The following is a 27,915-nucleotide window of genomic DNA, read 5'->3' as shown; positions in this document are numbered from 1 at the left end:
CCAGGCAGAGGGCGAAACCTTGGGCAAGTTTCCTTACTCCACACAGAGCCTAATAATAATCCCTCCAAAACCAAAAACAATAATAAATTGGTCATTTTCAATCCATAACTGTTTGGGGGACATTGCTGTGCGCAATTGGCTGCCGCGTTCACCCACAAATATACAGTCAATTCACTTTACAGTATATTCTGTGAAGCTCTTTTGGACGTCCTCCCGACGTGAAAAGCACTATAAGCGCAAGGATTATTATTATTATTATTTCAACATTATATTAATAATCCTTGAATTTGATATAGTACCTTATGAAGTCTTTGAGATGTCTCAAAGCGCTTCACAGAATATACTGTAAAGTGAACTGACTGTATATTTTGTGGGTGAAATGTGGCAGCAAATTGTGCACAAACAGTCGTGGATTAAAGTGACCAATTTTTTTAATGGAATTATTACTCCCAGAAAAGTGATCTGCCAATCAACTAACAACCAGGTTCCTACTCACTGCTAGTTAACAGAGGCATGTGGAGTAAGGAAATTTGCCCAACATTTTCGTTCTGCTGGGAATCAAACCCAGGTCTCTTGCTTACAAGGCGATTGATCTAACCACTGAGCTACAGGACTCCACAAGGTCCTACATAGGTGCTATACAGTTGTAACTTTGTTTTTCTAATTGCTTACATTTTGTAACATCAAAAAGTATTAATGTTCCTTAAAGTGCGCCCTGAGTTTGGGATTAACCCCCCCCCACCCTGTGATTTGGGGAGATTTTCCTCAGTCTTTTTCAGAGTTAAGACATTGCCATCTTTAATGCATAGAGGGATGTTTTTGTATTCCTAACCACCAGGACCTCTCTTAAACTTTACATTTTTCACCTTTAAAATTATGCTAATGAGGCAGAAAAACTTCTGCGGCCCAATTTAATAGCTGTTGTGATCTGTATGTTCTCAGCACCTCGTGCTGTGATAAGCCAGTGATGTGAATGAGTACATATTGGAAGCTTCTACAACATAACAAGATCAATAACAGAAGCTCATTGTCGAGACAGGACATGTTGAGACCTTCTTTGCAGTGAGATACGATTTGTGCATGTTATACGAATAACTAATGTGATTTATTTGGGTTCAAACGTGCAGTTCCCTAGGGAGGAGCCCTGTGGTATGATGAAAGGGAAGGGTTAATAGGTTACCTTAACACTGGCAGATGAACGATAGGGTCAATATTCCATATCTTCCAATGGTGTCTAAAATGCCAGGTTTCTAATGAGATGCCTAATAAATAATCCCAGTAGGAATTCCTACCAGCACACAGGAACTCCACTCCTGAAATAGCTTGCATCAGATCGGAATCCCACTCCCAATTACTCCCCGTTTGCGTGATTCAGATTCCTTATGATAGGTTCCCATTAGAAATACATTGGACCCCCAATATCATCTAAAGCAGCAAATAGATTAACTATCAAATGTCATTATAATAATAATGATAATCCTTGCATTCGATACAGCATCTCATCACTTTGTTCAAACTTCTCGAAAGTGCTTCATAAGATTTTACTGTTCAATGGGAAAAAATATTACATGGTTAAATATGTGATACTTCATCTGATCATTCAATGATCATTTCAATGTTCCATTTAATTGAATTATTATAAGATTGAGTATTATTAATAATAATAATCCTTGCATTTGATATAGTGCCTTATCACGTCTTCGAGACGTCTCAAAGCTCTTCACAGAATATACTGTAAAGTGAATCGACTGTATATTTTGTGGGAGAAACGCAGCCAATTGTGCACAGCAGCGTCCCACAAACAGTCGTGGATTGAATGACCAAATTCTTATTTTTATTTTCTTTTTGAAGGGATTATTACCCCCGGAAAAGCGATCAGCTAATCAACTAACAACCAAGTTCCTATTTACTATCAAGCTACCGGCCCATCTCCAACCTCCCCTTCCTATCCAAGGTCCTGGAACGAGTTGTCGCATCCCAGCTGCGCTCTTTCCTCTCCAACCATTCACTTTTCGAACCCCTTCAATCGGGTTTCCGTGCTGCCCATAGCACAGAAACTGCCCTGGTCAAGGTCACCAATGACATCCTGACCATCTGTGACCAGGGCTCCCTCTGCCTCCTCGTCCTCCTCGACCTATCGGCAGCATTCGATACGGTCGACCATGCTATCCTCCTCCACCGCTTGTCCTCCCACCTAAACCTTCAAGGCCCTGTCCTTGAGTGGTTTAGGTCGTACCTCTCCCACCGTCTTCACTTTGTCTCCTCAAATGGTTTTTCCTCCACCCCCCGCACTGTCTCGTGCGGTGTCCCTCAGGGCTCTGTCCTCGGTCCCCTCCTCTTCACCCTCTACATGCTCCCCCTTGGTGACATCATCCGCAGACACGGGGTTAACTTCCACATGTATGCGGATGACACCCAACTCTACCTTTCCTCCTCTACCCTCAACTCCACGACCACCGATGTCCTGACAGCTGCCTGTCCGACATCGAGTCCTGGACGAGAGATAACATTCTCCAGCTCAACGTGCGCAAAACTGAGGCCCTCCTGATTGGCTCACGTCAGCGCCTCCGCACCTCAGGCGCTGACAGCATCAGCATCCAAGGCTGCACTCTCCACCTCTCAAAGCCATCAGGAACCTCGGGGTTCTGTTCGACCCTGAGCTGTCCTTTCTTCCCCATATCCGCACCACAACTGGCACCGCCTTCCATCACCTCCGGAATGTCGCCAGACTACGGCACTACCTCACCCCTCACGCGGCTGAAGGTCTGGTCCACGCCTTTATCACCTCAAGGCTGGACTATGGGAACTCTCTCCTCGCCGGCCTTCCCGGCACCTCCCTCCACAAGCTGCAGGTCATTCAGAACTCTGCAGCTCGTGTACTGTCCCGCACCAGGCTTCGGGACCACATCACTCCCACCCTCGCTCGCCTCCACTGGCTCCCCATCCCCCAGAGGATCGAATTCAAGATCCTCATCCTCACCTACAAGGCCATTCACGGCCTCGCTCCCTCCTACCTCTCCGACCTACTATCCCCCTACCTACCTGCCCGTACCCTCCGTTCCTCTGCCTCCGGTCTGCTCCACATCCCCCGCCCCAACCGCCCTACTATCGGTGGCCGGGCCTTCAGCCTCTCAGCCCCTAGGCTCTGGAACTCTATCCCCCAGTGCCTTCGCCTTGCCTCCTCCCTTTCCTCCTTCAAGGCCGGTCTCAAGACCTTTCTCTTTGACTGTGCCTTCAGCTCCCCTCTCGACTCTCTACCCCCTCCTCGCTCCCTCCCTTCCCTCCCCTCACCCTGACCATTTCCCCCCTGCTCGGGTCCTGACCCAACTGTACAGCGCCTTGGGACGTCCTCCCGACGTGAAAGGCGCTCAATAAATGTATTCTTGTTGTTGTTGTTGTTACTGCTAGGTAAACAGAGACATATGTGTGGAGTAAGGAAGCTTGCCCAACGTTTCGCCCTGCCGGGGAGTCAAACTCGAATCTCTCGCTCGCAAGGCGAGTGCTCTAGCCACTGAGCTACAGATCTCCATGATGTTTGATAGCGTGATAAGGCTATATATCAAATATTAAAATGTTATAATAATAATAACCCCAGCCAGACAATAGAATGTTCTCTTGTTCAGTTGCCCTGATCATCAGGACTGCCCTGCTCTTGAACCACAGTCAATGGTGCATAATGTGATGATGTGAGGTCATGAAAGGGACTTCTGTGTATCACACTGTGGAAAAAATACAACGAGGCCCTATTTTTAGACATAACTTGATAGTTAATGCTGTGATTGTAAATTTTTCCACGCGCCTTTAACTTAATACTGTATAGTATTCAGTGAGGAGCTTTTTAAAGTCTGTCACGGTGGCTGTAAATCTCGATTTTACGACGCTCCCTCAAAGGGAAGCTTTCAGGTACGTGAGAGAGAGTTGGGTGTGGTTTACTGGTGTAACATAATCTGCCTGTGTGGTCCAGCATTGATCCAGCCATAAATTAAGTCGAAAGCATAACGACTTTGATGGAATTTCTGAAGCAAACTTTTTTATTGATATTGTCAATTGTTCACTGAAACCCCCTCCTACCCAACGTGTGGAGAAGCTCTTTATGTTAGTTCCAAAATGCTGTCATTCATTCCCCTCTTTCTTGTTCTATAAGATTAGTGTCAAAGAACAAAAAAAACACACCACACATTGGTGTTAGCTAAAATTACACAAGTTGTAGTGCTTCTAACAATAACTTGCATTTATATAGCATCTCAGAGCGCTGTATGATGGCGGGGTTAGGGGGAGAAAGGCGAGGGGGTGGTGACCATGTTCGGTCAAAGAGGTAACTCTTCAGGTGGGTTTTAATGACAGATAAAGGCAGGACGGAGCCAGAGGGATTGAAGCCAGAAATTCCGGATATTAAGGGCGTAGTGTCTGAACACCGGCAATTATAATCCAGTTTTGTGGCTGTTATGCCAATATTACTCCAGATATGAGGTGAAATGCATTGTGTTTCACAAAGCATTCCTTGTCAGAATATTTAACCATTGAAATGTCGCTCTTTTTTTTAACCTTTCAATTATTCTGCAGTGTGAAGAAGGCAGGCAGGCAGACACACACATACACAAACGCACACACACACAGACACAAACACACAAACACAGACACACACCAACGCACACACAGACACACATTAACACAGACAGACACACAGATAGACAGATGAATCCCTACCGGAAGTTGAGTGTTGTAATACTGTGTGAGTTGCTGGCGAGTTAACTTCAGCTGGTTGAAAGTAGCTGAAAAAGTGAGCAGAGAGGAAGGCATTTAGCCCATCAAGCCTCTCCTGCTCACAGAAAGGCTTACCCGGTTCCCACAGTAATACAAGTCAGACATTTTGCCCCCAGTGATGATCAAGATAAATCTTCAAGCCATCAATCTGATATTACAAGATTGGCTTTGTATTTAACCTCCTGTGTTTCGGGCCTGTGGTGAGGATGGCTGCATCAGAGGCAGATGTTGTTGGGTCCGTCAGTCAAATGACTGATCCTGAGGCCTGACAGGGTGTTCATCCCCTATTCCTGTCCTCAACCAACCTCCGCACACAAAGTACTGCCCAGCACAGGCCTGAGACAGGATAGTGATCAGGAACTGGGTGAGTTGTGGGCAAGCACAATTCTTTAAAATTGAATCGTTCAGAAGGGAACTGGGCATTTGACTGGTGAAAGCATTAAAGAACACAGGGAAAGAGCTAGAAAGTGAGATTAATAAAAAAAAGAGAATGACTTAAGTCTGAGAAGCAGAGTTACAGACAGGGTGGTCTGAATGATCATATTCTGTCCTGAGAATTTTGTACGGGTGAAATTTGCAGAGTTTCACAAAGCACTTGTCACAATAATAACACCTTATAGCGCCCTTCACGCTAGGAGCACAAATAAGTAATAATAATAATCATTGCATTTAATAAAGCATCATTTTAGGAAGATAGCATGGCACACAGAGTTCCTAATATTTAGTGTAATGTGTAGTGACTGCACATTTTATAGATGCACAACAATTATCATACTAATTATCACAATGCATTACTAAATTATACAAATTTATTTTATATATTTCTAACCTCAATATTTACATTTCCTCCTTGTCTTCCAGTTAATAAAAAAAGGTAGTTTCCAATTAATGGGGTAACATTTGCAGTGTTCCTTAACTCATTCTTTATGTTAAATAACACAAGGAACGAGTTAATTTTTACCCCATAGTCTCCTACGGACGATCAAGTGATTAGACATCTGGGACCTCAAACGTGTCACAGAAGAGAGGAATTTGTAACAACAGCTCAACAAGGCACCCCCACCCCCACCCCCACGCATCAAACAAGTGATATCTCGTTGCCCAAATTTCAGAGTAAAGTAATAACACTGATAAATAGTCGTAATACCAGTAATATCACAATCTGTATTTATGTGTATCACAGAGACTGAGTAACCTTTTCATCAGTCCTTGGGGCAGTGAATTGGACAACATGACAAAGTGCTACATAAAAGCAGGGCTAAATGCCTGGTGTACTTTCCATATTACATCCTTGATGTCAAAGGAGCACTGTACAAAAGGCAGTAAAAGATGGAGAAATTTGCCTCGGGCATCTTTTCTTATTAAGTAAAGTCCCAGAAAACTTTCTATTCCCTCTCCGACTGCATTTCTTTGCCAGTTCGTTCCCATTTACTGGCGAGCGTATCCGACCCACTCATTTTTCATCCACGGCCCATAATGGTTCACATTCGGCAATATCCTTTCTCATGGTCTACTTCCAGCTTCATAATTCTTCAAAACTCAAGAGTTGCCTTGCATAGAATCTAGTTAGCCACCTCTCTGCTAGCTCCTGAGTCACCAGCGAAATCATTCCTAAATGCAACAACAACTTGCATTTATATAGAGCCCCCTCATGCAACTGTTCCACAAACAGCTACGAAGGAAATGAACAATTTTTTTTTATCTGGGAAATTATTGGCCAGGACAAAGGGAAAAACTCTTTTCTCCTTTTCAAATGGTTCCACAGGATCTTTAACATAATAATAGTCCTTGCATTTGAAATAACGCTTTTCATGTTTTATCGATGTTACAAAGCGCTTCACAGAATAGACTGTAAAGTGAATTGACTGTATATTTGTGGGTGAAACGCAGCAGCCAATTGCGCACAGCGGCGTCCCACAAACAGTCATGGATTGAAAATGACCAATTTATTATTGTTTTGTTTTGGAGGGATTATTATTCCAACATTCCATCTGAACAGGCAGATGGGACCTTGGTTATAACATCTCATCTGACGGATGGCACCTCTGCCAATGCAGCACTTCCAATTAGGGTTAGGACTGAAGTGTCAGTCTGGTCTATGAATTCAAATTCCTGACATGGGGCTTGAACACACAGAGTTCTGACTCGGACAAGAATGCTACCAGCCTGAGCTAGGTTGATCATTTATTCCATATTTAAGGTCAGTTTAATTTTCTTTCTTGTGTCTTGAGGTTGATAACTTACAAAGGATTGCACCTCTGACAAGGCAGGGTTGCCACTAGTGTCAGGGTCCTGATAATAATAATACTCATAACAAAATTATAATTGTAATCCTTGCATTTGATATAGCACTTTTCATGTCTTCTCAACATCTCAAAGCGCTTCACAGAATATACTGTAAAGTGAATTGACTGCATTTTTGTGGGTAAAACGCGGCAGCCAATTGCGCACAGCAATATCCCACAAACAGTTGTGGATTAAGTGACCAAATTATTTTTTTTTTTGAGGATTATCCCCAGAAAAGCAATCTGCCAATCTACTAACAACTGGGTTCCTACTTACTGCTAGGAAAAAAGAGTGTGGAGTACGGAAACTTGCCCAACATTTTGCCTGGACAGGATAGAACCTAGATCTCTCGCTTGCAAGGCGAGTGCTTTAACTACTGAGCTACAGGATTCACAACCTTCTGACCCAGAGGCGAGAGTGCTTCCAACTGAGTCAACCACAATAACTGTTGTGTAGTTATCATGGTAGTTACATCATTTTGGAACACCTCCTAAAGCCATTGGGACTATTCAGGGATGATTCTCTTTTTGCATGAGAATATTTAACCAGAGAGATGTTTCATCTTTTATTAAGTTATCAATAAATCATCTCCTCCGAAATTATTTGTAACGCTGCAGCCAGTAGAGTTTTGCAGGCTGATTTACATACAGACGCTCAATTAAGCACAGCGTCTGAATAACAGGTGAAGGATGAAGCAAGTTCCGTCATATGCTTTACATCAGCTCGCATCACCTTGTCCAAAAACTCGCAGATTAAAGCGTCACGCAAGGGTGGTGCTTTGTTTTTTAAACAAATGGAGTCTGTCAACAGTGAACTGGAGTATCAGGTGTCAGTGGTTCTCACGTGAGTAGCTATCATCTGAGGGTGTCTCTGGCAGCAGCTGTGCTCAGAGAAAGATAATGGATGTGCCCTGTTTTGGGAACTCATTGCGAAGCAGATGAAAGATGGAATATTCTGCATAACTCTTCTCCATTACTCAAGTCCAAAGACTGTTAATTAAATTTATGCTGATACAATTTTCTGCTTTTCTTCCTCCCAAGCTCACGTTCTTTGTCATCTTAGCGTTTAAAGGCAGATGAAAAATACTCAATGGAGCAGTACTTCGGGGGGGGGGGGGGGGGAATGTGAGTGTGGGTGGGAGTGATAGGAGGAGATTAGGAACAAGATTAAATAATGGAGTCAATGCTGCCTGTCCAAAAATATCATTCATGTGACAGCCTCGCCATGTGAGCCATGGATAGATAGCATTGTGTCTCTTTCTGTGTTTCACTGATGTAAAGGATAAAATTGGATGTCGCACTGACCCAGGCTTCTCCTTGCTAAACCACTGTGCAGGACATTTGACATGTGCATTGCAAAGAATTGAGCCATGGCTTCTGTCCTACGTGGTTGAGTGTGAATGTATCCTTCACTACAGACTATACATGTTGGTCACTGATGCTGTAATTGGTGGTGGGCTGGGTATATTACAGCAATGAGATCAGATGGACCAAAGGGCCATCCTCATCTCAACCAATCTTGTGATCTGTGGTATTGCTAATTGATCTCCTACCATTCACTGCCAACTCTGTATCGTGTGACGTTACATTGATGTTGGAGGGTAGCTACTGGTTTGGTGTCTGACCCTTCAGCACTGGGCTGGAGGGAGGCCTGAAAACCCAGTGGAACTCTGCCCTGGGGGAGGAAGAGGGGGCTGGGTGGGTGGAGGCAGAGTTACTGTGGGCTTTGCCCCTATGGGAGCCCAGTTGAAGATAGAAGTATTGATGGAAACTTACCAATACGTGCTGGAATCAGTCCCACACCCTCAAAGGGTTAACCCCTCTTGTGCCAGGTTTGGTTTGAGAGGATAGTTAGACATCACCATTGGCTCGTCCATACAGACTCAAAATTTCACCTGGTCTTAGCACCGAAGCTCATTTTTTGTCTTAAAATTTAAGTTAAACAGAGAATTATGGTATTTTCTTAAATTCTGTCTTAATTTGGAAGAAGCTGGCTCGTTTATTTTTAAAAAACAATGGAAATCCAGCTTTCAAACCAAGCCTGAATTTAGGAATTTACACAATTCTGCATCATCTTTTATTTGAAGATAAGATGATCTCAGGCTAAGCCTGGGGGAAATTTCAGAGCTTTGTGCTCCTGTAGTTTTGGAACAATAAATCCCATCCTAACCACCCTTTCTTCCACACGTATGGGTTTTCCAGGCCCCATCGTTTATGTAGAAAGCGGAATCTGGTTTGAATCATTCTGTGGGTTTCTTGTGGTTACTTTCTCCAGTTCTTTGTAGTAAAGTCGATCAAAATTCCACAGCGGGATCTGTAACCAAGGTGTAAATAGTGCGTCATTTTACAATTAATGTTTGATCCACCTTTTCTTAATGAACATCAAACAGAAAGTGACAGCAAAATGCACGCCGCAGAGAGGGACTTGTATTTGGACACAAATAGAATTCGATTTGAGATGTATTGAGTTGAAGTTGACTTTCTTGGCAATTAATTGCCATGAGTATTTTGGGTTTCTGTTGCATGCGTGTTTGTGAAATTCTGTTTCTTGCTGGAGGGTTTTTCAAGTGAATCTGTTTGAACAAAATAGCCATCTGGAAAATGAACTGTAACAGGAATTAACAAAACCGCTTGGATGTCAGTAACGTTTATGACCTTTTCTCATACTTTTAACCCAGGCAGTATTTATCAGGCCAAATAATCAAAGGCCACAAAGCATAATGTTACTTTCCATTAACAGCACCTCTGTTCAAAGCGTGTGCAATGCTGTGCTGTATCTCAAATGTGTAGCAAATGTGCTTTGCAATCGTTTTCTGCATGCTGAATTATTCTTGCTGTATGCAATATCAAGCCGCAGGTTACCACCAGAATCGTGTTCAGCCTCCATCAAAGAGAGATGTCCATTTAGCTCACCTACGTCCATACCTCAGTAATGTGCCAGAACTGACACCTTTTGGAATGAGCCTTTTCAGATCTCCAAGTTTCCATGGTTACAAAATAAGGCCTTTCCTCTTTGATAATGTGTTGATTTTTAATGATAGAAAGCAGCATGCTACCTCGACTCGACTCCAAACGTAATTTGTTTTGCTATGACACGACCTTAAGAGTTGGGTTTCTGTTTGGAGTCTGTGTGTATCAGACTCGCTCAGCAGTACAGATATCGGAGTATTGATTTCAATCTGCTGGACAAGCTCTGGATCAGTCAGTGTGATGTACTGTACTTGTGCTGGTGTAATAGACCTGCGTAAACCCACTGAAAGCCTTTCACTGTTGCAAGGCATTACTTTCCATCCCCAGAGGGCAGAGATTATAAACAGAGCTTCCCGTTTGGAAACTTTTAATTAAACAGTTACAGAATACTACACAGGAAACCTGCATCGTTTTGTTTCAGCTAGGAATTTGTCAGTATCTAGGGAGGTCTGCAGTGAGGGTCCCATGTTACATGAGGCCTCCAGTACACTTCCAAATGTTCATGATGTATTCTGGAGCCTTGCTAGCATTCCCAGTATATATACTTAGGTTCAGTGAAGCTCCTCTGTGAATAGAAACAGTTGCCAAGTTGCATTCTTTAGATAAATTCGGATTTACCACCAAATAAAAGGAATTTACAGAAAGTTCCCAGCAGTAGACAAGTGAATGACATGCTGTTGATTATTTTATTTGGTTAGAACACTTAAGTTTAAGTATTGTGCAGTACTATTTTTATGTATAGCTTCTTATCACGTCAAAACTGTCTCGCAATAATTACTATTAATCCTTGCATTTGATATAGCACATTATCACATTGTCAAAACGTATTAATAATCCTTGCGTTTGATATAACGCCTTATCAGATTGTCACATTATCAAGACGTCTCTAAGTACTTCATATTTTATTGTAAATTGTAATAATTATAATTTGGTCACTCAATGCCCGACTATTTGTAGAACACTGCTGTATGCAATTGGCTGCCACGTTTCGCCCACAAAATATACAGTCAATCCACTTTACAATATATTCTGTGAAGTGCTTTGAGTCATCTCGAAGATGTGAAAAGGCACTATCTCAAGTGCAAGGATTATTATTATTTGTTGGCAAAGTCAGCAGCCAATTTGCCCACAGCAATGACCCACAAACAGCCATGGAGTGATTATTGGCCAGGAAACCAGGTGAAATTCCCTTCTCTTTTCAAATTGTTCAGAGTTCAAAATCACGGGGGTTTAAACCCACAGCCATCTGACTCAGCAGTGAAAATGCTACCAACCGAGCCAAGAATCTTAAAGGAGAGATGTATTCCAGTTGGTGTTTGCCTTGCAGACAATTCCTTATTGTGTAACCTGCAATTAAAATAAGTCATTTACAGAACAGAAGTTTATTCTATGATAAACTTCAAGTGCTGAGAAAATTGCAATGGCTTTTTAAAGGGAATTAGCCAAAAAAATAAAAAGGATAGAAAAGGTGTGTGTTTGAGGGGGAATAGCAGGAGAATGGGACTGAACGGTCTCACTTGACTCTTCAGACCATTGAGCTCGTTCCTTATCAATATGAGCACAAATTCTATGATTCTATAAACCTGTTGCCTTGCCTGAGCCTCCAGCTGTGGAGAGCAGTCACAGTGAGTAGGTTAGTGACGCACAGACAAACCAGACAAATGAGTTCTTTTGCACGCTCTCCAAAGGAACTGAAGACATGTTGTTCTCCTTAGTGAAGTCTGATCATCAATATTTCATACACTGACATCCAATTGCTGTAATTGAGAACATTGAAAATGATGAATTTTTCATTTCTTTGTGCAAAGCATGTTCCTCTTTTTAACATTGTTGGGCAAGGTATATCCGTTGGATTTCTACCTTAGTGTAAGCCTTGTATTTCGGGGCATTCTTCCTCCATTCTTTGCTCTTTGTGATCTACAGACTGTATATTGTTTATCCAGTTACACTTGTCAATCGATTTCAAGTTCCTTGCTCTGACCTTCCAATTTCTTTACAATCTGGCCTCACCCTACCTCTACAATAGGCTCTGCCTATTCTCTTCCTTATTCCCCCACTCCTCCAACTCTAGTCTACCGCTCATTCCTCAAAGTACCTGTCCCACCATCACTGGCTGAGCCGTCTCCCACAACAAAGGGTGAAAGGGTGATGGAAGCCAATTCAATAATAGCTTTTAAGAGACAAGTAGATAATTATTTGGGGAGGACAAGTTTTCAGGTCTATGGGGAGAGAATGGGGGATTGTAATTGAATTGGATAGCTCTTTCAAAGAGCTGGCACAGACACGATGGGCCGAATGGCCTCCTTCTTTGTTGTATGATTCTGTGATTCTATGAACACTCCTGCGCTCTTGCAAAAATCTCTTTTTTGAGCCTTCTCCCGCTACCTTCGAACCCCTCCAGTAAATATAGCTGTTCAACCATGCCTTTGGTCAACTTCCTCAAACTCCCCTTCCTTGAAGTTCTTTGGGATGTTCACCCTATATGAAAGGAGCTATAAAGGATAAGGTGTGGTTGAGAGGTTATTTCTGGGGATATTTAGTTATTATCTGTGCTACATTTATGTCAGTCTCAGCAACACAAATTCCACCTCTGTAGCAGTGAGGGTATTCCTCAGATCCTGAATAAAATTCCATAGTCAAGTACCTTCAAAACATTCGGCTGAACTATTGTGTGAGAACATTCATTCCTCTGCTGGTTATGAGGAGCTGATAATAAAAACAGTTAGCATTTTTTCCAGCTATGCATTATCAGAGGTGCCGTCCCTTTTGATGAGGCGTCATTTTAATGTTTTAATGTTCATGAGGACATTCAAAATCCCATCTTACTTCATGACTGCTTGCAGGACACAAAATGGCAACCATGTTTCACCACAAAAATGCAGTCACTACACATGTGGGAATAATCACAGCGAAACCCTTTGAGAAGTTTTTGAGGTTATAGGTGCTAAAAAATGCGAGTTCTTCTTCTGATCCCAGCTTCCTCTCTTAGGTTAAACAATTCTTCACATTAAACAGCACTGTCTTGGTGCAGAGAGTTGGGACTTTCCTTTCATGTCTGGATCCTCAGGGCTTGAATCCAGGTCCAGATGGAAAGGATGAAAGGTTCTCCGATCACCGTTGAGAGTGAAAATTGGTTTGGGATGTCTAAATGAAGCGTAAACCATGAAACAAACCTGCAGATCCTTAGGCACTAATTGATCCAAGCCTATTGTAAAAGCAAATAAAACTTCAGACTGATGAGCGAATCATAGAAATTACACCATCAAACCTTTACTCGTACCAGCTCCTCCACTGGAACTATGTAGCCAAGAGATTTTGTCCATCATCCCTTTCTGCCATTTTATTAGCTCACTTCAGCTTTTTATCTTTCACATCCCATTTTCCACATCCCTTAATTCCCGTAATATCCACAAGCACCTATCTATCTCCCTCTTAAACGCCTCAATCGATTCTGCCTATATAGCTGTCTGGGTCAATGCATTCCACGGTCTTGCAAACCTTTGTGTGAATATCTTCAGCACTCACATTTATCTGGCTTAGCTCTAATTTGAAGATTACACCACTTTGTCCTGGATTTCTCTTTCCAGAGGGAAAAGTCAGTCCCTGTCTTCCTTGTTAATTCTGTTTTTATGATTTGCAATGTTCTGTTCAATGGTGCCAATGCAGTTGCCAGTAGGGCCTCTGATGTTCAGCATGAAATCTTCTCTCGTGGGTGAAGCAAGACAAATGATGGTATCGGAACAATGTTTAGACTACAAAAACCACAGCAAGTTGCACGTACAGCAAGGGAGAAGGGGAGAAGGGAGATGACCATAGGTGTGGTTGATTTTAAGGTGGGACTCAAAGTCAGATAGAGAAGAAGGTGACACAGAGGGGTAGAGGGAGTTCAGGAAGTTAGGGCCCTAGAGTCTGAAGGCTCGGCCACCGATGGTGGCGCAGAGAGGGCGAGGACTGCGTAGTAAGCCCGTGTTTGCGCAGGGGATGGGACGAGTAGGGTAGAAGATGAGAGGAGATGGAAATGGTGCTAAGACATGGGGAAATTTATAGGTAAGGATAAAGAATCTGAAATCAATCCACCAGGTGACAGGGAGAAAGTGGAGCCTATGGTGATGGATGTGTGGAGTTTGATGCGAGTGAAAATAATAATAATAATAATCCTTGCATTTGATAGTGTCTTATTACGTCATTGAAGCATCCCAAAGTGGTTCACAGTATGTAAGCTGGATCGCCTGTGCATTTTGTAGGCGAAACGGATGCGAAATATACTTTATTTTGCAATATACTGTATAGAAAGAAAATAGGTCTGAAAATTATTTCTTCTAGATATCTCTTGGCTGAATAATGCAGTCGACGGAATAATAGCAATTTGCTAAAAAATGTTGATTGAATCGGTCAATGCTGTAGACTATGAAGTGACACTGTTAGCTCTGATGAAGGCAGACATGCTCAATATGCTTTCCAGCTTTGCTTTTATTTAATTATTTTCTCAGTCATACAGAGTATTCATTGCAAGTGGTTTGGAGAAATAAGAACAAGTTTATTGAATTTTTAGATAAATATTTAAACTGTTAAACGGAGCGAGAGGTCACGAATATTTCAGATTACACTTGAATCCAGCCATTCAGATACAGGCCCATTACTGTCGAAACGTATTTTCACAGGGGATAGGAAGCCTTCTGTTGTGAGAACATTGATGTGTTTAGTGTGTGGCGAATGAAGGATATAAAAAGCCATCAATAAGTTTGTTTTACGCCTCGGGTTTGAAATTATTTCCTGAACGTTAAACCATGTGAGAGGAAAATTTGGGGTAGTTTATTCCACATTAATCACTCAGGTAACAGAATGCCTCAAAGAGAGGTCTGTTGGGAAAACAAATCCTTTCAAGTCCAGATATTAAAATAATATTTTCCCTTAATTTAGCTATAGATTAAAATTTCGACATGATAGACATGATTGATAACCAGATGCAAATATTTCAGAGAAATTTTTTAATAATCTGTTTTCTTTTTTGTAACGCAAAATTCTGTTCTGACAAAGGCTCATGGATCTGAAACATTGATCCACTTTCTTTTCTCCATAGATGCTGCCTGACCTGCTGAGTGTTCCCAGTGATCTTTGTTTTTGTTTTCTTTCCCGGTTCTATTCAAAATTTCTTCCTTCTCCCTGGTCTTGAGTCTGGGCCCTTTCTATTGGTGCCCTCAACCAACATCCACTCACCTTCCAGCAATGAGTCTCTGAATAGTGATGAGTAATGGAAACCCTGGCTGATATTAATTAAGAAGTGTTCAAAGATTTCTTTGGGACAATAAAAGTGTTGAATTCCTTATTTCATGAAACTAAAATGAGTGACTGAAATTGATGATCTGGGAGAGTTAGGATCTAGAATCTAATTCAGACGGAAGTGATATTTTACCATATATAGCTCCAGTTCTCTGTTGAGTATGCTTGAATAATTTTTAAACACCTGGCAATGTACAAAGGTCAACACCATACACCAATAAAAGGTTATTCCCTGAATTCTTCAAAATATGCCAACGACTGGAGAATGGTGGTGAAAAGCAGTCTCAATCGCTCCGGTCTTTCTAGTTATATGAAAGATGCTTGCACACAAAAAAAGGGCAAATATTTGAAAGAGATTTGGAATCAGTTTGGATTGTACACTAGCTCTGATATTGGGTACTTTTGTGTAATCCTAGGTTTCTCACCACATCAGGAGGTTATAACTCTATCATGACCGTGTTGTGCTAGCTCCCCTACTGGAGCTACCTACTTCCATCCAATTTCCCTGCTCTTTTCCCCCAAATCTTTTTATATCTTCATTCTTCACTTTTGATTTTCCCCTTTCCGATGTTGCAATTGACTTGGCTTCAATGGCACCAAAAAAACAGAATTTAACCATTTTGCCAAAATGTTGCTTCTTGTCGCCCTCCAGTATAATCCTGGTAACAATCCTGAGATTTCACCACTCCTGGTATGGTTTTACTTTAGGATGCATCGAGACAGTGGAACATGTTCTAGCTAGGACATAGGTTTAGAGTTGTAAAGGCTAATTTCGGTACAGCTTATTAGGAAGTTTTCTTTAATCAGCGAGTAATCAGTGACTGAAACAGGTTGCTAGCCAAGAATTCTGGATTCATTTAAAAAGCAGCTTGGGTTTTGGGGGGTGGAGTTGAAAACAGTAGGGTGGGTATTCTGGAAGAATGGGCTGAAAGGCCTTCTTCATCCAATCTTGCGTAACACGCAAAATAGAAACTAGGTTAAAAAAGTGTGTGTTGCTGGGCACTGGCTTTAAAGTGGGAACCTGGTCCATGTAGCAGCATCGCTGTCCATTCTTTGATAGACTACAAGTTCACAAAGCACCACATTAAAACCATTTCCTTTGACAATATCTGGGCTCTTAATAACTGTGGTTCTCATTACTATTTTTGGCAGTGATCACAGACCTGCAGAGTTGTTCATGGCTGACAGTAAGCAGAACATGACATTAAATTATGGAGTGATAAAGCAGGAGGCAAAAAAACTCTCACCACTCAGACAAGCAAGTCAATTGAAGTTTGATGCTTCGCGTTAGTTTCCGCCGGTTTCAGCCAACCAAAACTGTATTAATTGCCTGAATGAATTATAAATGTGTTTGAGGCTCTTCACCATCCGTGTGAACATGAATTCAAGGAGAAATGATGAATGGTTCAGCCATGGTTTGAATAAAGATCCCCTTAAAATTTCCAGACCTCACTGTCTTAGCCTCAAGATCATTTTTCCTAATATTTAACATTTTACGGAATTTTGGACAACTTGAATTGTCCACACAACTCCCATCTTCTTGCCTCCCTCCACTTCTATAACTATTCACATATCCTCTGGGTCTCAGACACATCTTTTCTTTCACTAATCTCCCACTATTGCCTTCTTTTGTCCTGCACTATCAACACCTCTGATCTCATCATCTACTGTCCACCACATAATTTTTTCCTTTGCCTTTTCTTTTCTTGCCCCCTTCTCTGTTTGTGCTTCTAAACTGCTCCCTCCCAACATCCCCCAATTCTGATGAAAGGTCATCGACCTGAAACATTAACTCAATTTCCTCTCTCCAGAGATGTTGCCTGACCTGCTTAGTGCTCTCTGCGACTTCTGTTTTTATTTCTGAATTCAAGAGTGTTTTAGAATTCTATACAATCATAAATTTCAAGACCAGGCAAATCCAAGAAACATCAAGCCTTTGGTGTGGCCAATTTATAAGGAATACGTAGTTCTGGAGGAATGGCCTTGTGGGTTGCAGGAATTCAAACTGTCTTTCTTATTAAGAAATCCCATTAAGAAATACCTCAAATTAGACCCAATTGTCCCGAGTTTATCTTGTTAAGCAGTGTAGAGCCTGACCTCCTTTAGCCACACTGCAAGGCATATTTAACACCTCCTATTGTTCCCTTCAAGAGATCACTTAAGGTTTCAAAGTACAAAAGATCTAGCTCGAAGAGTTTAGTTGAATGCTTCTGAACAATAATGCTGTGTTCTTTACTCTGCCTCTGTTTTGATTGATGGTTTGGCCCAGGCTGTAGCCTCAATTTTGCCTGAGAGACTGAGCCAAAGGATTTCCCCTTTTTAAGCCATCAATCTGCTGCTCAACAGTCAGATGTACCAATAAACATTGAACTTAGTCATTAAAATTGGTGGCAGCTGAAGCAGACTTTTGAATGTTTGTCAGTCATTAAGAAATAGGTTTGGAGTTTCCAATGAGATGAACATTCAAAAGTTGTTGGTGCTGGGTTCAAAGTATTGAAACAAACAAAATATGAATATTGGATGTCCTTATCGCTAGGGTTATATATGCTCTGGCCAGACAGGATTTATTATACCTTTGAGGCTAAATATACCAATGCAGTTCGCTAAACGTCAGTATAGTGGTTGTGTAACAACAACAAAATTATATTTGTAAAGCGCCTTTCACATCGGGAGGTCATCCCAAGGCTCTGAACAGTCAGGGATCAGGATCCGAGTGTGGGGGGTCAGGGTTGGGATGAGGGAGGGCAGAGGGGGTAGGAGAGCGGCTGAAGATACAGTCAAAAAGGAGGGACTTGAGTCGTGCCTTGAAGGAGGCAAGACACGGACAAAGACAAAGGGATTGTTGGAAGGAGTTCCAAGGAGTGGAGGCAGAGAGGCTGAAAGCCTGGCCACTATGGTAGGGCGGGTCAGGCGTGAGGCCTGCTGGACAGAGGGAGTGGATAGGTTGATAGGGTTTCAGCAGATCAGAGATGTAGGAGGGGCTAAGGCCCTGGAGGATCTTGAAAGTGAGGACAAGGATTTTGAATTCTATCCTCTGTGGGATAGGGAGCCAATGGAGTCGGACGATGGTGGCAGTGATGGGGTCACGATCCTGGTGTAGGAGAGGACACGAGCTGTAGAGTTCTGGATGATCTGTAGCTTGTGGAGGGAACAGTTGGGGTGGCCAACAAGTAGGGGAGTTTCTGTAGTCGAGCCTTGAGGTGACAAATGTGTATATGAGGGTTTTGGTGGCCTGAGGGGTGAGGCAATGGCAGTGTTGGGCAATGTTGTGGAGATGGGGAAAGACAGAGCGGGTCATGGTATGGATATGGGGAGAAAGGACAGTTGTGGGTTGAACAAGATGTCCAGGTTCCTGACTGGCTTGGTGAGGTGGCGTGTGCAACCATGGATGCTGATGCTACCAGTGTCTGAGGTGCTGAGATGCTGGCGCGAGCCAGTCAGGAGGGCCTCAGTCTTGCTGACTTTCAGCTGTAGAAAGTTGCCTCTCATCCAGGACTTGATATCAGACAGACAGTCTGTCAGGACGTCAGTTGTCCTAGAATCAAAGGTGGAGGCAGAGAGATAGAGTTGGGTGTCATCCGCGTACATGTGGAAGTTGACCAACTGTCTGCGGATGATGTCACCAATGGGGAGCATGTAGAGGTTGAACAGGAGGGGACCAAGGATAGAGCCCTGAGGAACACTACACAAGACTGTGTGTAGTCTGGATGAGAAACCGTTGGCGGAGACAAATTGGAGACAAACAATCATTTCAACAATTGTTGTTAAGCCATAATTGTTGAGATGCCATTCAGCGACAAGGGCGCTATATAAATGCAAGTTGTTGTTGAGAACAAAATGATAGTATTCTCTCTGTGACATTATGTCATACTTAATTGTTCTAGCTGAAGCCCTGTGCGAGGACTTGTCAATGAATTTCAAACAGCAAGCACCCCCGTCTTCTCAGCAGATTGACTTAAGATCCTTATTCTAACGTTCAAATTTGTCCCAGCCTACCTCTGCTATCTCCCTGACTATCAGGATTGGCCTGTGCATGCCCCCCATTCTCTACAATTAGCGAGTGAGCCTTCACACACCTTGCCTTGTTGCAGCTCTCTTAAATTTCTCCACAATGCACCCTCCCTTTCCACTTTTCCAACCCTTCTAAAGTCCTATCCATTTGACTGAGCCTTCGATCATCTTCCTCCAACAACCCCACCCCCTCCCAACCCCCATCACCATGCTTACACCAGCACTCCATCTTTATAAAGTACTTTAAAATGTTTCATTTTGTGAAAGGCACTGTGTAAATTATATATTTTGTTGTCATATCCCTCACAATAATTATATGCGCACAGCAATGTCCCACAAACAACCACGATCCATTTTATCTCGGGGACTGTTGCCAGGACACTGGGAGGGAGAAACTGTATTCTCTTTTGAATGGTGCCAGGAGGATCTTTAATGGCCACCTCAACCTTGGTATAATGTCGCACCTGAAAAACAGCACCTTCAACAATACAGCGCTCCCATCCTCGCCCGCCTCCACTGTCTCCCCATCACACAGAGGATACAAGATCAAGATCCTGGTCCTCACCTTCAAAACCCTCCATAGTTTTGCTCCCTTCTACCTATGCGACCCCCTACCATCCTGCTCACTCCCTCTGCTCAGCGGGCTCCGGCCTGCTTCACGTCCCCCGCCTCACTCGCCCCACCATTGGCGGGCGGGCCTTCAGCCACTCTGCCCCCACCCTCTGCAACTCCATCCCGCAGTCCCTCCGCCCTCCTCGCCCCTCCCTCGCCTCCTTCAAGACCCACCTCAAGGCGCTATACAAATGTAATGTTGTTGTTGTTGTTGTGAAGCGCTGCGGGGCGCTACCCCGCGTGAGGGGCGCTGTATGAGTGCCAGTTGTTGTGAGAAATTTCTGAGAATGCACCACCTCCCTCAGCCCTGCTCTGGAGGCTCAGAAAAGCTCATGAGTTCAACTCCCAGGACAGCAGCCCCACCCCCACCTCCACACCCCCCCACCTCCAACTACCCCCCCCCCGCCCACATCACCACCAGCCCTCCGCACCCTCACCTCCAACCCCCCCACACACCACCAACCCCCTCCCCTCACTCACCTCCAACCTCCCCCACCACACCATCACCCACTCCCCCATCACCTCCCCCCACACCTCCAACCCCCCCACACACCCACCAACCCCCTCCCCACCCTCTCCTCCAACCCCCTCCCCGGGGCCCCACCACTCACAGTGTTTGCAGGCCCGAGTGGCAGTCCCGGGCTGAGGCTGAGGCAGACTCCCACGCGGTGTACCCGAGGCCCGGCGTCCGTCTCCCTGACAACCGCGGCCAGGCTGACCCCGGACGTGATGACGCGCCGCGGGTCAGGAGCAGCGCAAGATGGCGGCGCGCGGGGAGTGAGTGGCCGGTCTGCCCGGGGGAGCCGCAGTATGTTCCGCTCGACCTGGCGCCGAGCACCAGGTACGTGTTCCGCACCCACCCCACCCCTCCCCACCCCCACCACCGGGCATCGGTCAGCGGGAGGGGCAGCGCGGGACCGGCGTTGCGTTGCCACCTGGTGACCCGGTCACCTTGAGGGGGGAGGGGCGGCGCCTTGAATGGACGGGGATATAAAAGCGGCGCCAACGCCCCACGTTTATTTATTTATTTATATATATATATATATAGTGTGTGTATATATATACATATATATATACTGTTATGGAGGGTCAGGAAAGATTATGGGTTCAGCTCCTCAGGGCAGCATCTCTGACAGTGCCACACCCCCTCTGCACTGAGCTTTAGAGTATAATAATGATGACGATGATGATGATGATGATCATCAGTGCATTTGCTACAGCGCCTGATCACGACTTCGCAGAATATACCGTAAAGCGAATGACATGTTTTTGTGGGCGAAACGGGGCGGCCGATGGCGCACGGCAGCGTCCCCACAAACTCGTGGATTGAAGTGACCGAATAATTTTTGTGGTTGTTTTTTCTTGAGGGATTATTATCAGGCACGTGGAGCAAGGAAACTTACCCAAGGTTTAGCCCTGCCAGGAATCGAATGCAGGTCTCTCGCTTGCGATATATTATATATATATATATATAATTGCAATAAATTCACATATTAGTTCATATAACCCCTTTCCCACCACCACAACACTTCTCTGCTCGGTGCTAGCCTGGTGATGCCAGGTTGGTGGCAAAAAAGCTGTGGGCTCAAACCCTACGTTGGGACTTTGAACTCGCATTGTCTCGGGTGGCTGATCACCCAATGTGTTGCTGGGCGAACACTTTATTGTCATTGATGCAACCCTTCTGACGACTGGTTAAACCAAGGTCCCTTCTGCCTGTTCGGGTGGATGTTTAAAGATCCCTATCGAAAGAGCCCAGATATGGTTGAAGGAAATGGTTTTACTGTGGAACTTTGTGAATTTGTAGTCAATCCCAGTGACCCTGCCAATAGTTCCTCCACACACACTGTAAAATTGCTCATTCAATTCGTGGCTGTATGTGGGACATTGCTGTGTGCAAATTGGCTACTGTATTTGCCTAAAAAATCACAGCACAATCATTGCACTTCACAATAATAGTCTTTGCATTTGATACAAATAAAATCCTGTGAAACACTTTGAACAATCCTGGTGTGAAGGAAGTTCTCTTGAGTTATGAGGCCTTTAGTTATATATAGACCCCTCACGTAATATTTTAACAGTGGAAGAAATAAAGTTGCATTTTTATAGTACCTTAGATCAAAACACCTCACAGATAGGGCTATTTTTATACACAAACATGGCAGTCATTTGCTTAGTCAAACAACAGCATCTCCAACAAGCCAGGGCTTCCTCAGTTCTGCACTGGAGTATCAAGTCTAGACTGAGCTGAACTGTTATTATTCGGCTTGAATTAATACTCATCTGACCAAGCAATGAGAGCTCATAAGTGATTCAAACAAAGAATGACAAAGAAGCCAGTTTTGAAAAAAAAGAGATGCAATTTTGGTAGGACCATAATTTCACGAAGAATTATCAGCTATCAATAACCTAAACACATTTGTCTGTTAAGTCAGAGTCCAGACACACAACAGCTGCCCAGTTTATAGTGGATGAGGGAGTTCACTTACAGGATCAATTGGGAGACTTGAAGAGAAACAGTATTCTTAAAATCATATTTTACCACAGCAACGTCTGAAGGTTTTTTTTCCCTCTTGTGCTTCATTGAGTTCATTAGTTTGCTGTATGAAGAATCATGAGTATGAACTACTTCATTCAATTGAGTCCAAAGCCTACTCCTCTTTGCTAAAGTAACAACCACATTGAAATTTAAATTGTGTTTTTTCTTACAAGTAGGCAATAACAGTTAACTAGAAGAATATGTGTTTATGATATTTTATGGGCAAGTATCCCGTTACTAAATTGCCCAATTGGACAAATCACAATTAATAAAAAAACTTACAATTCATATCATGTCTAAAGACATGTCAAAGGTAGTCTATTTATGTGCAAGTTTTATATTAAGGATGAGCTGTTGGTGCTTTTCAGATTTGTAAGATGTTTTATTGGAAATTGTTACAAACTCGTCATAACAACAACTTGCATTTATATAGTGCACTTTAAGCAGTAGCATCACGGAGCGCATAACAGCAGAGTTGGCTTCACTCCGAGCCAGTAAAGGGTGGGAGGTGCCCAAAAGCACGGTCAAAGAGGAAAGTATAATTTGAAGTTGGGCAGAGAGGGGGCAAGGCAGAGGGATTGAGGCAAGGAGTTCCAGAGATTCAGGGTATAGTGTTTGAAAACAAGGCTGCCAATTGTGAAGCAGAAGGGATGAGGCAAGTACAGCAGACATTTGCCAGCTGAGCAAAGGTGGTGGGGAGAGTTAGGAGATGTCAGTGCGTAAGTGCATAATATTGGTTGAAGGAAAATATTCCATAGAAAGTCCTACTGAGAGATAGTAATGCAAAATGTTTTAACTGAAACCCCCATATAGTCCTGTATGTAAGGACGCAGAGATCCTCTTTTGAAATGAAATGGGGGATATTAGTTGATAAGCACACAATCCCTTTCCTTTGGATATTCTTTGAATGCAGGTGAAACAAATAAAATAGAAGTCTCCTGTGTGACAGCACTAAGCGCCCTACAACTTTGACTCAGTCTTTGGACACGTGGAGTTTCCAACATGAGTATGATTATAGTTTGAAGTTACAAAAATGGAAATAAAAATTGGGCTATTTTTTGATTCTGCGTCGCGAAGTGATGAAGATACACAGTCCAAACCTTGGGTTTTGGGTGCTCTTGTCTGATTGAATTAAGGTTTGTAATTGGTCACAGTCCTATTTTATTATTAAATAGGATCTCCATGTCCAAAATTGGGTGCTCTGGCATGGTGTAGGATAATGGACTGGCTGAGATTGGTTTACTGTGCCTCTATGTTAAGCCACACAGTAAGATGTGGTTTGTGGGTATGATATTGCACATGCCACGTAATGAATGAAGAGAGAAATGAAACAAAGTCTGGATACTTCTCAACAAGAAAAAAAAAGTGCCTCTGCTGCTCTTACACCCCAGATGTCCTAAGGTTCTCAATGTCTTAAGAGCATTGTCTTCAAATTTCACAGAAAGCCTGACTCCAAATTAAAACTAAATGGAAGAATTTTCTAAAATTCTTTACCATTTTAAATTTGAAGACAATAATCTGAAGCTAAGAGGAATTTTGGTCTGCTTGAGAGGGACAGTGGCTGCTGCTTTATACTGTGCAGTTTCCGGCCTAAAATAGTTGAGGGGAATGCTGAGAAATAAAGAAGTTGCATTTTGGTTTGTTGCATTGTATAATTGGCTGCAATTGAAGCTGCGTGATTGGATTTATGGATAGTAGCAAAGGCTACTACAGTTTGAGTTCCTGAACAAAATTGACACTTTAATTACTTCATATATTTCTGATATCTTTGTAGAAAGTGCTGCTTTTAGAGGATAAAGCAATGATTATGATAGCTAGGCTGTCTGATATTGGGTGTCTAGACGAAGGTTGGAGATGAGTCAGCGAGGATGTAATTTGGCTTCTTATCTGTCATTGTTTTAGTGATGATGTCCAGCTGCTTCTTGATTAATATTATAATGGACGTATTAGTTTGAACATCATTGGGTGATTTATTACTGAAAAAAGTTCTGCCTTAGTCCTGGAAATTAAGCTGAATTCTGCTCTTAAAGTAATCCATCTTTGATTTCAGCCATTTCCCTTCAACTGTAAATGAGATATTAGTTTAATTAATCAATTTAAGCAGTGAGGTGACTTGAGGGGAAGAAGGAGAGAGAGATCACTGTAGAGAATACTGCAGTAGGACAGCAGGGAGATTGGTCAGGCTTGTCAAGAGGACATTAAGTGTTTGAGGAACCAATTGGAAACAGAAATTATTGGCTTTGCTGTGTCGACACTTTCCACAGAAGGTGATGAACAGCTGGAATGGGCTACATGTAAGGGTGGTAGAGATTCATTTAAGAAACAGCTTGATGGTATAATGGGGAGACACTAAGATTGGTTAGATTAGAAGCCCACAGGCCTTCTTCATCTGAACCACTCCATTGTGAAATGGATAACAGAGAGGGAAAAGTGGGAGAAAATTAAAGGAAAATGTAAGATTGGCGCAAAATTTAAATGAGCCATATTATTTGTGTCATTTTGTTCCTTAATCTAAAAAAAGTCTTGAGATTTCATATTTGGTCCTTGAAGACCCACAGGTTAATGATTGTCCATTGTTGTGTGCGCTGCTCTGCATTCAGCCACAGGGAATGGATGGACCTTTTTGCCTATGATTGTGTGTACAGTAACTAGCCAAGGTTGAAACTCATTGTTGCAGCTCTCAGACTACACATTTATCTCAGCAACCAACAGCAGGCTTCTAATCTTCCTGCTTTATAACTGAATTTTCAGCCATGTACAGCTGTAAATTGTTTGATGTAGAGTTGCTTCAGAGATTGTCCTGCTAACAATTTAATCATAACAATTTCCACATCCCTTTTTAGTGCTAGTTTTCCATCGTCCCATTTTAATTGGTGCCAAAAGGCTACATCAGCACTCAAAATTAAGCACTTGCAGGGCGTTTCTGCTTAATGTTTGTGTAGAGCATGAATAATGACAAAATTGATTTGCTCCATTTGCGAGATTGAAGACAAATCCCCTTTGAAATCGTGTTTGATGCGTTCGCATTAAGGCAAGTGCATCACTGTGCTGGAAAATGGAGCAGATTGTTGAAGTGATATTATGGTGTGATAAATGGGCAGGACTTTAAAGCAGTGCGTCAGTGGGCTGGGGATTTGTGCACTTTCTGTTAAAGGAAATTAGGTGTAAATATCTTAATCGGTTACTTGAATTAATGTTGGATTATTTGCTTGTGTAAAGGAAATGCCTAAACTGGAAGATGGATTACATTGTTCAATTGAATTGCTATTATCAAAGAAAATTTGGTTTTGGATGATATGAAAATAGTCAAACAAGTATGTATGTTTACAAGATAAAAAAATTAAACCAACCATCTGTTCCCTAACTAGTCCTTTGACTTGAAAGCATTGAAGTGTAATTTGTTCCTATTGTAGTGGGCATATTTTAGATCGTGTTTTTGAATCAACCGACTACATAATCTCTGAGGTGCATTTCAGAGATTGCACTGAACCCTCAGTGCCTCAAGTTTTTTTAAGCATTTCATACGTGCTATATTGCTCATTGGCTGCACATCGGCAATGGGTTCTGCAGAATCAGGAAATACAGCACAGAAGGAGGCTACGCGGCCCATTGAGCCTACAATAGTACTAACTCCTCCCACTGGAGCAATCCACTCTAATTCCATTTCCTTGCTCTTTCCCCATCTCCATTTGTAGATTTATGTGCTCACATAGCAGAGCACATATAGATGTGAGGCATGTCCTAAACTGAAAGACATCCGATCAATCTGCACTGAATGTAAAAAATGTCCGCATATCAGATGAGCTCTTTCACTTGTTCCCCAAATGCAGTTGTGTTACTTCAGCCTTTAAGTACACCACTTAACATACCAGGTGAATGTACATTTAATTCCTTTTGTAATCCTGGTTCACTCAAACACATTCCTATTTAAAGAAATATTTGTGTTTCTTACGAAGCACGCCGTTGACGTGTTCAACACTGGCTGACTAAACATCATTTTAAGCACTGTTTGAAGCTATTAAATCTGAATAGATTCTACAATAATATCGTGGATTTCTATTTGCTGTGTTTACTTTATGCATTTTAACTGCAGTAAGAAGAGAAGCAAAGTGCACTTTTGTAGATGTTGCATTCCAGTGTTTTGGCTGTAACTTGATTTGCCATCACAAGTTATATTTAAACAGCGCCTTTCCCATAAAAGAATCATTGTGAATTTTGCAGAATGAGATTAATTAGATATGAGTGACTATTATTCTGGAGGCGAATAATGTCAGCTAATTTAGACTTGCGATGACTTGTCATGAGGCTCATCCAGATTTGATGCTGGCAACACAATAAGATATCGTGACTATATCCCTCACTTTGATATCTAGGATTTAGATTCTGAGAATTACTCAGATTTGGTAATCCCTTTGGATCAATCTGTGGCTCTTAATTGTTAATCTTTTAAGAAATAAAAAGGTCATGTTTAACTTTCAGTAAAATTCCTATGTGGAATTGTCTCCGTCTATCCCGAAATCCCAGTTTTTCTAGAAAACCTAGTGGTCAGGTATTAGGTGGTTTCAAGATAAGATCATGTTTGTCACTAATTTATCTAAGAGGATTTGAGACACTTAATCCAGCATCTCTTCATGCCTCATTGTATTCTCTTTGTGTATGTGGATGGGGCTTGCTATTTCCTGATTTCATCTTAACAAGTTGTTGTTATTTTCTCTCTCTCCAGGTCAATCGGTTCTTAATATTTTTCACACTTTTCAGAAAGTAACAATATTAAAGGAATTTCCGAGGATTATTGTCCATCGTTACAGATCAGGCAATCGAGAATGGATCGCATTCCAGCACTTTAATCTCCCCAGGTGCCAGGTCAGTGAAACTGCCTGAGGGAGGGATGAGAGTCCATATTTCCTGGGATATGCTGTGGTTTCTTAACTGTATATGTGGAAGCTGTGGATGGTGAGTGCTTTGTTTGTGTGNTTGGGGAGGGAAATGCAGTCCAATATACTCTCCGTTTCCAAAGAATTGTAAACGTTGTCATGTTTGTTGGGTGACTGCAACCTGTACAGGAACACACTTTCTAATCCAACCAATGACACTGTACCAATTGAAATTAGCACCTAGTCAGAATATGATACTGTAGAATATGATAATACAAAGTTTGATTACCTGAAGCGAGAATAATAATAATCCTTGCGTTTGATATTACGCTTGATCACGTCTTCGAGACGTCTCACAGAATATACTACAATACAAACGTTTCTGTAACCTAGTTTATTCACAATTTATTTAGCAATAGTAGAATGTTGTTCCATCAACGAACATATTGTGTCAGAATATCGTTTCCCTCTTCCTAAATAACCACCTCCTTCTCAAACATCCAGGACAAGACAAAAAAGCTTTAACCACAATGTAAATATAAAGCAAGCCACGAACCTATTGTTAGTCGTGAGTAGAAGC

General features: G+C 42.5%; 1 protein-coding gene across 2 annotated transcripts in view; it reads left to right on the top strand.

Moving 5' to 3' along the window:
- The first annotated feature begins 20,664 nt into the window (after positions 1-20,664).
- LOC103175416 (protoheme IX farnesyltransferase, mitochondrial) overlaps positions 20,665-27,915 on the top strand; it is a 51,223-nt gene continuing 43,972 nt past the window's right edge. Inside the window, exons 1-2 of one of the 2 annotated variants that reach the window (XM_042342370.1) lie at positions 20,665-20,763; positions 27,185-27,324. In XM_042342370.1, coding sequence (XP_042198304.1) covers positions 20,733-20,763; positions 27,185-27,324 — 171 coding nt within the window. In that variant the 5' untranslated portion in view covers positions 20,665-20,732. The other variant, XM_007888446.2, reaches the window with a different exon arrangement.

This window comes from Callorhinchus milii, unplaced genomic scaffold, assembly GCF_018977255.1.
Source record: "Callorhinchus milii isolate IMCB2004 unplaced genomic scaffold, IMCB_Cmil_1.0 Scaffold20, whole genome shotgun sequence".
In the NCBI taxonomy this organism is placed as follows: Eukaryota; Metazoa; Chordata; class Chondrichthyes; order Chimaeriformes; family Callorhinchidae; genus Callorhinchus; species Callorhinchus milii.
Note: the sequence above shows the minus strand (reverse complement) of the source record. Positions and strands in the feature narration are given on the sequence as shown.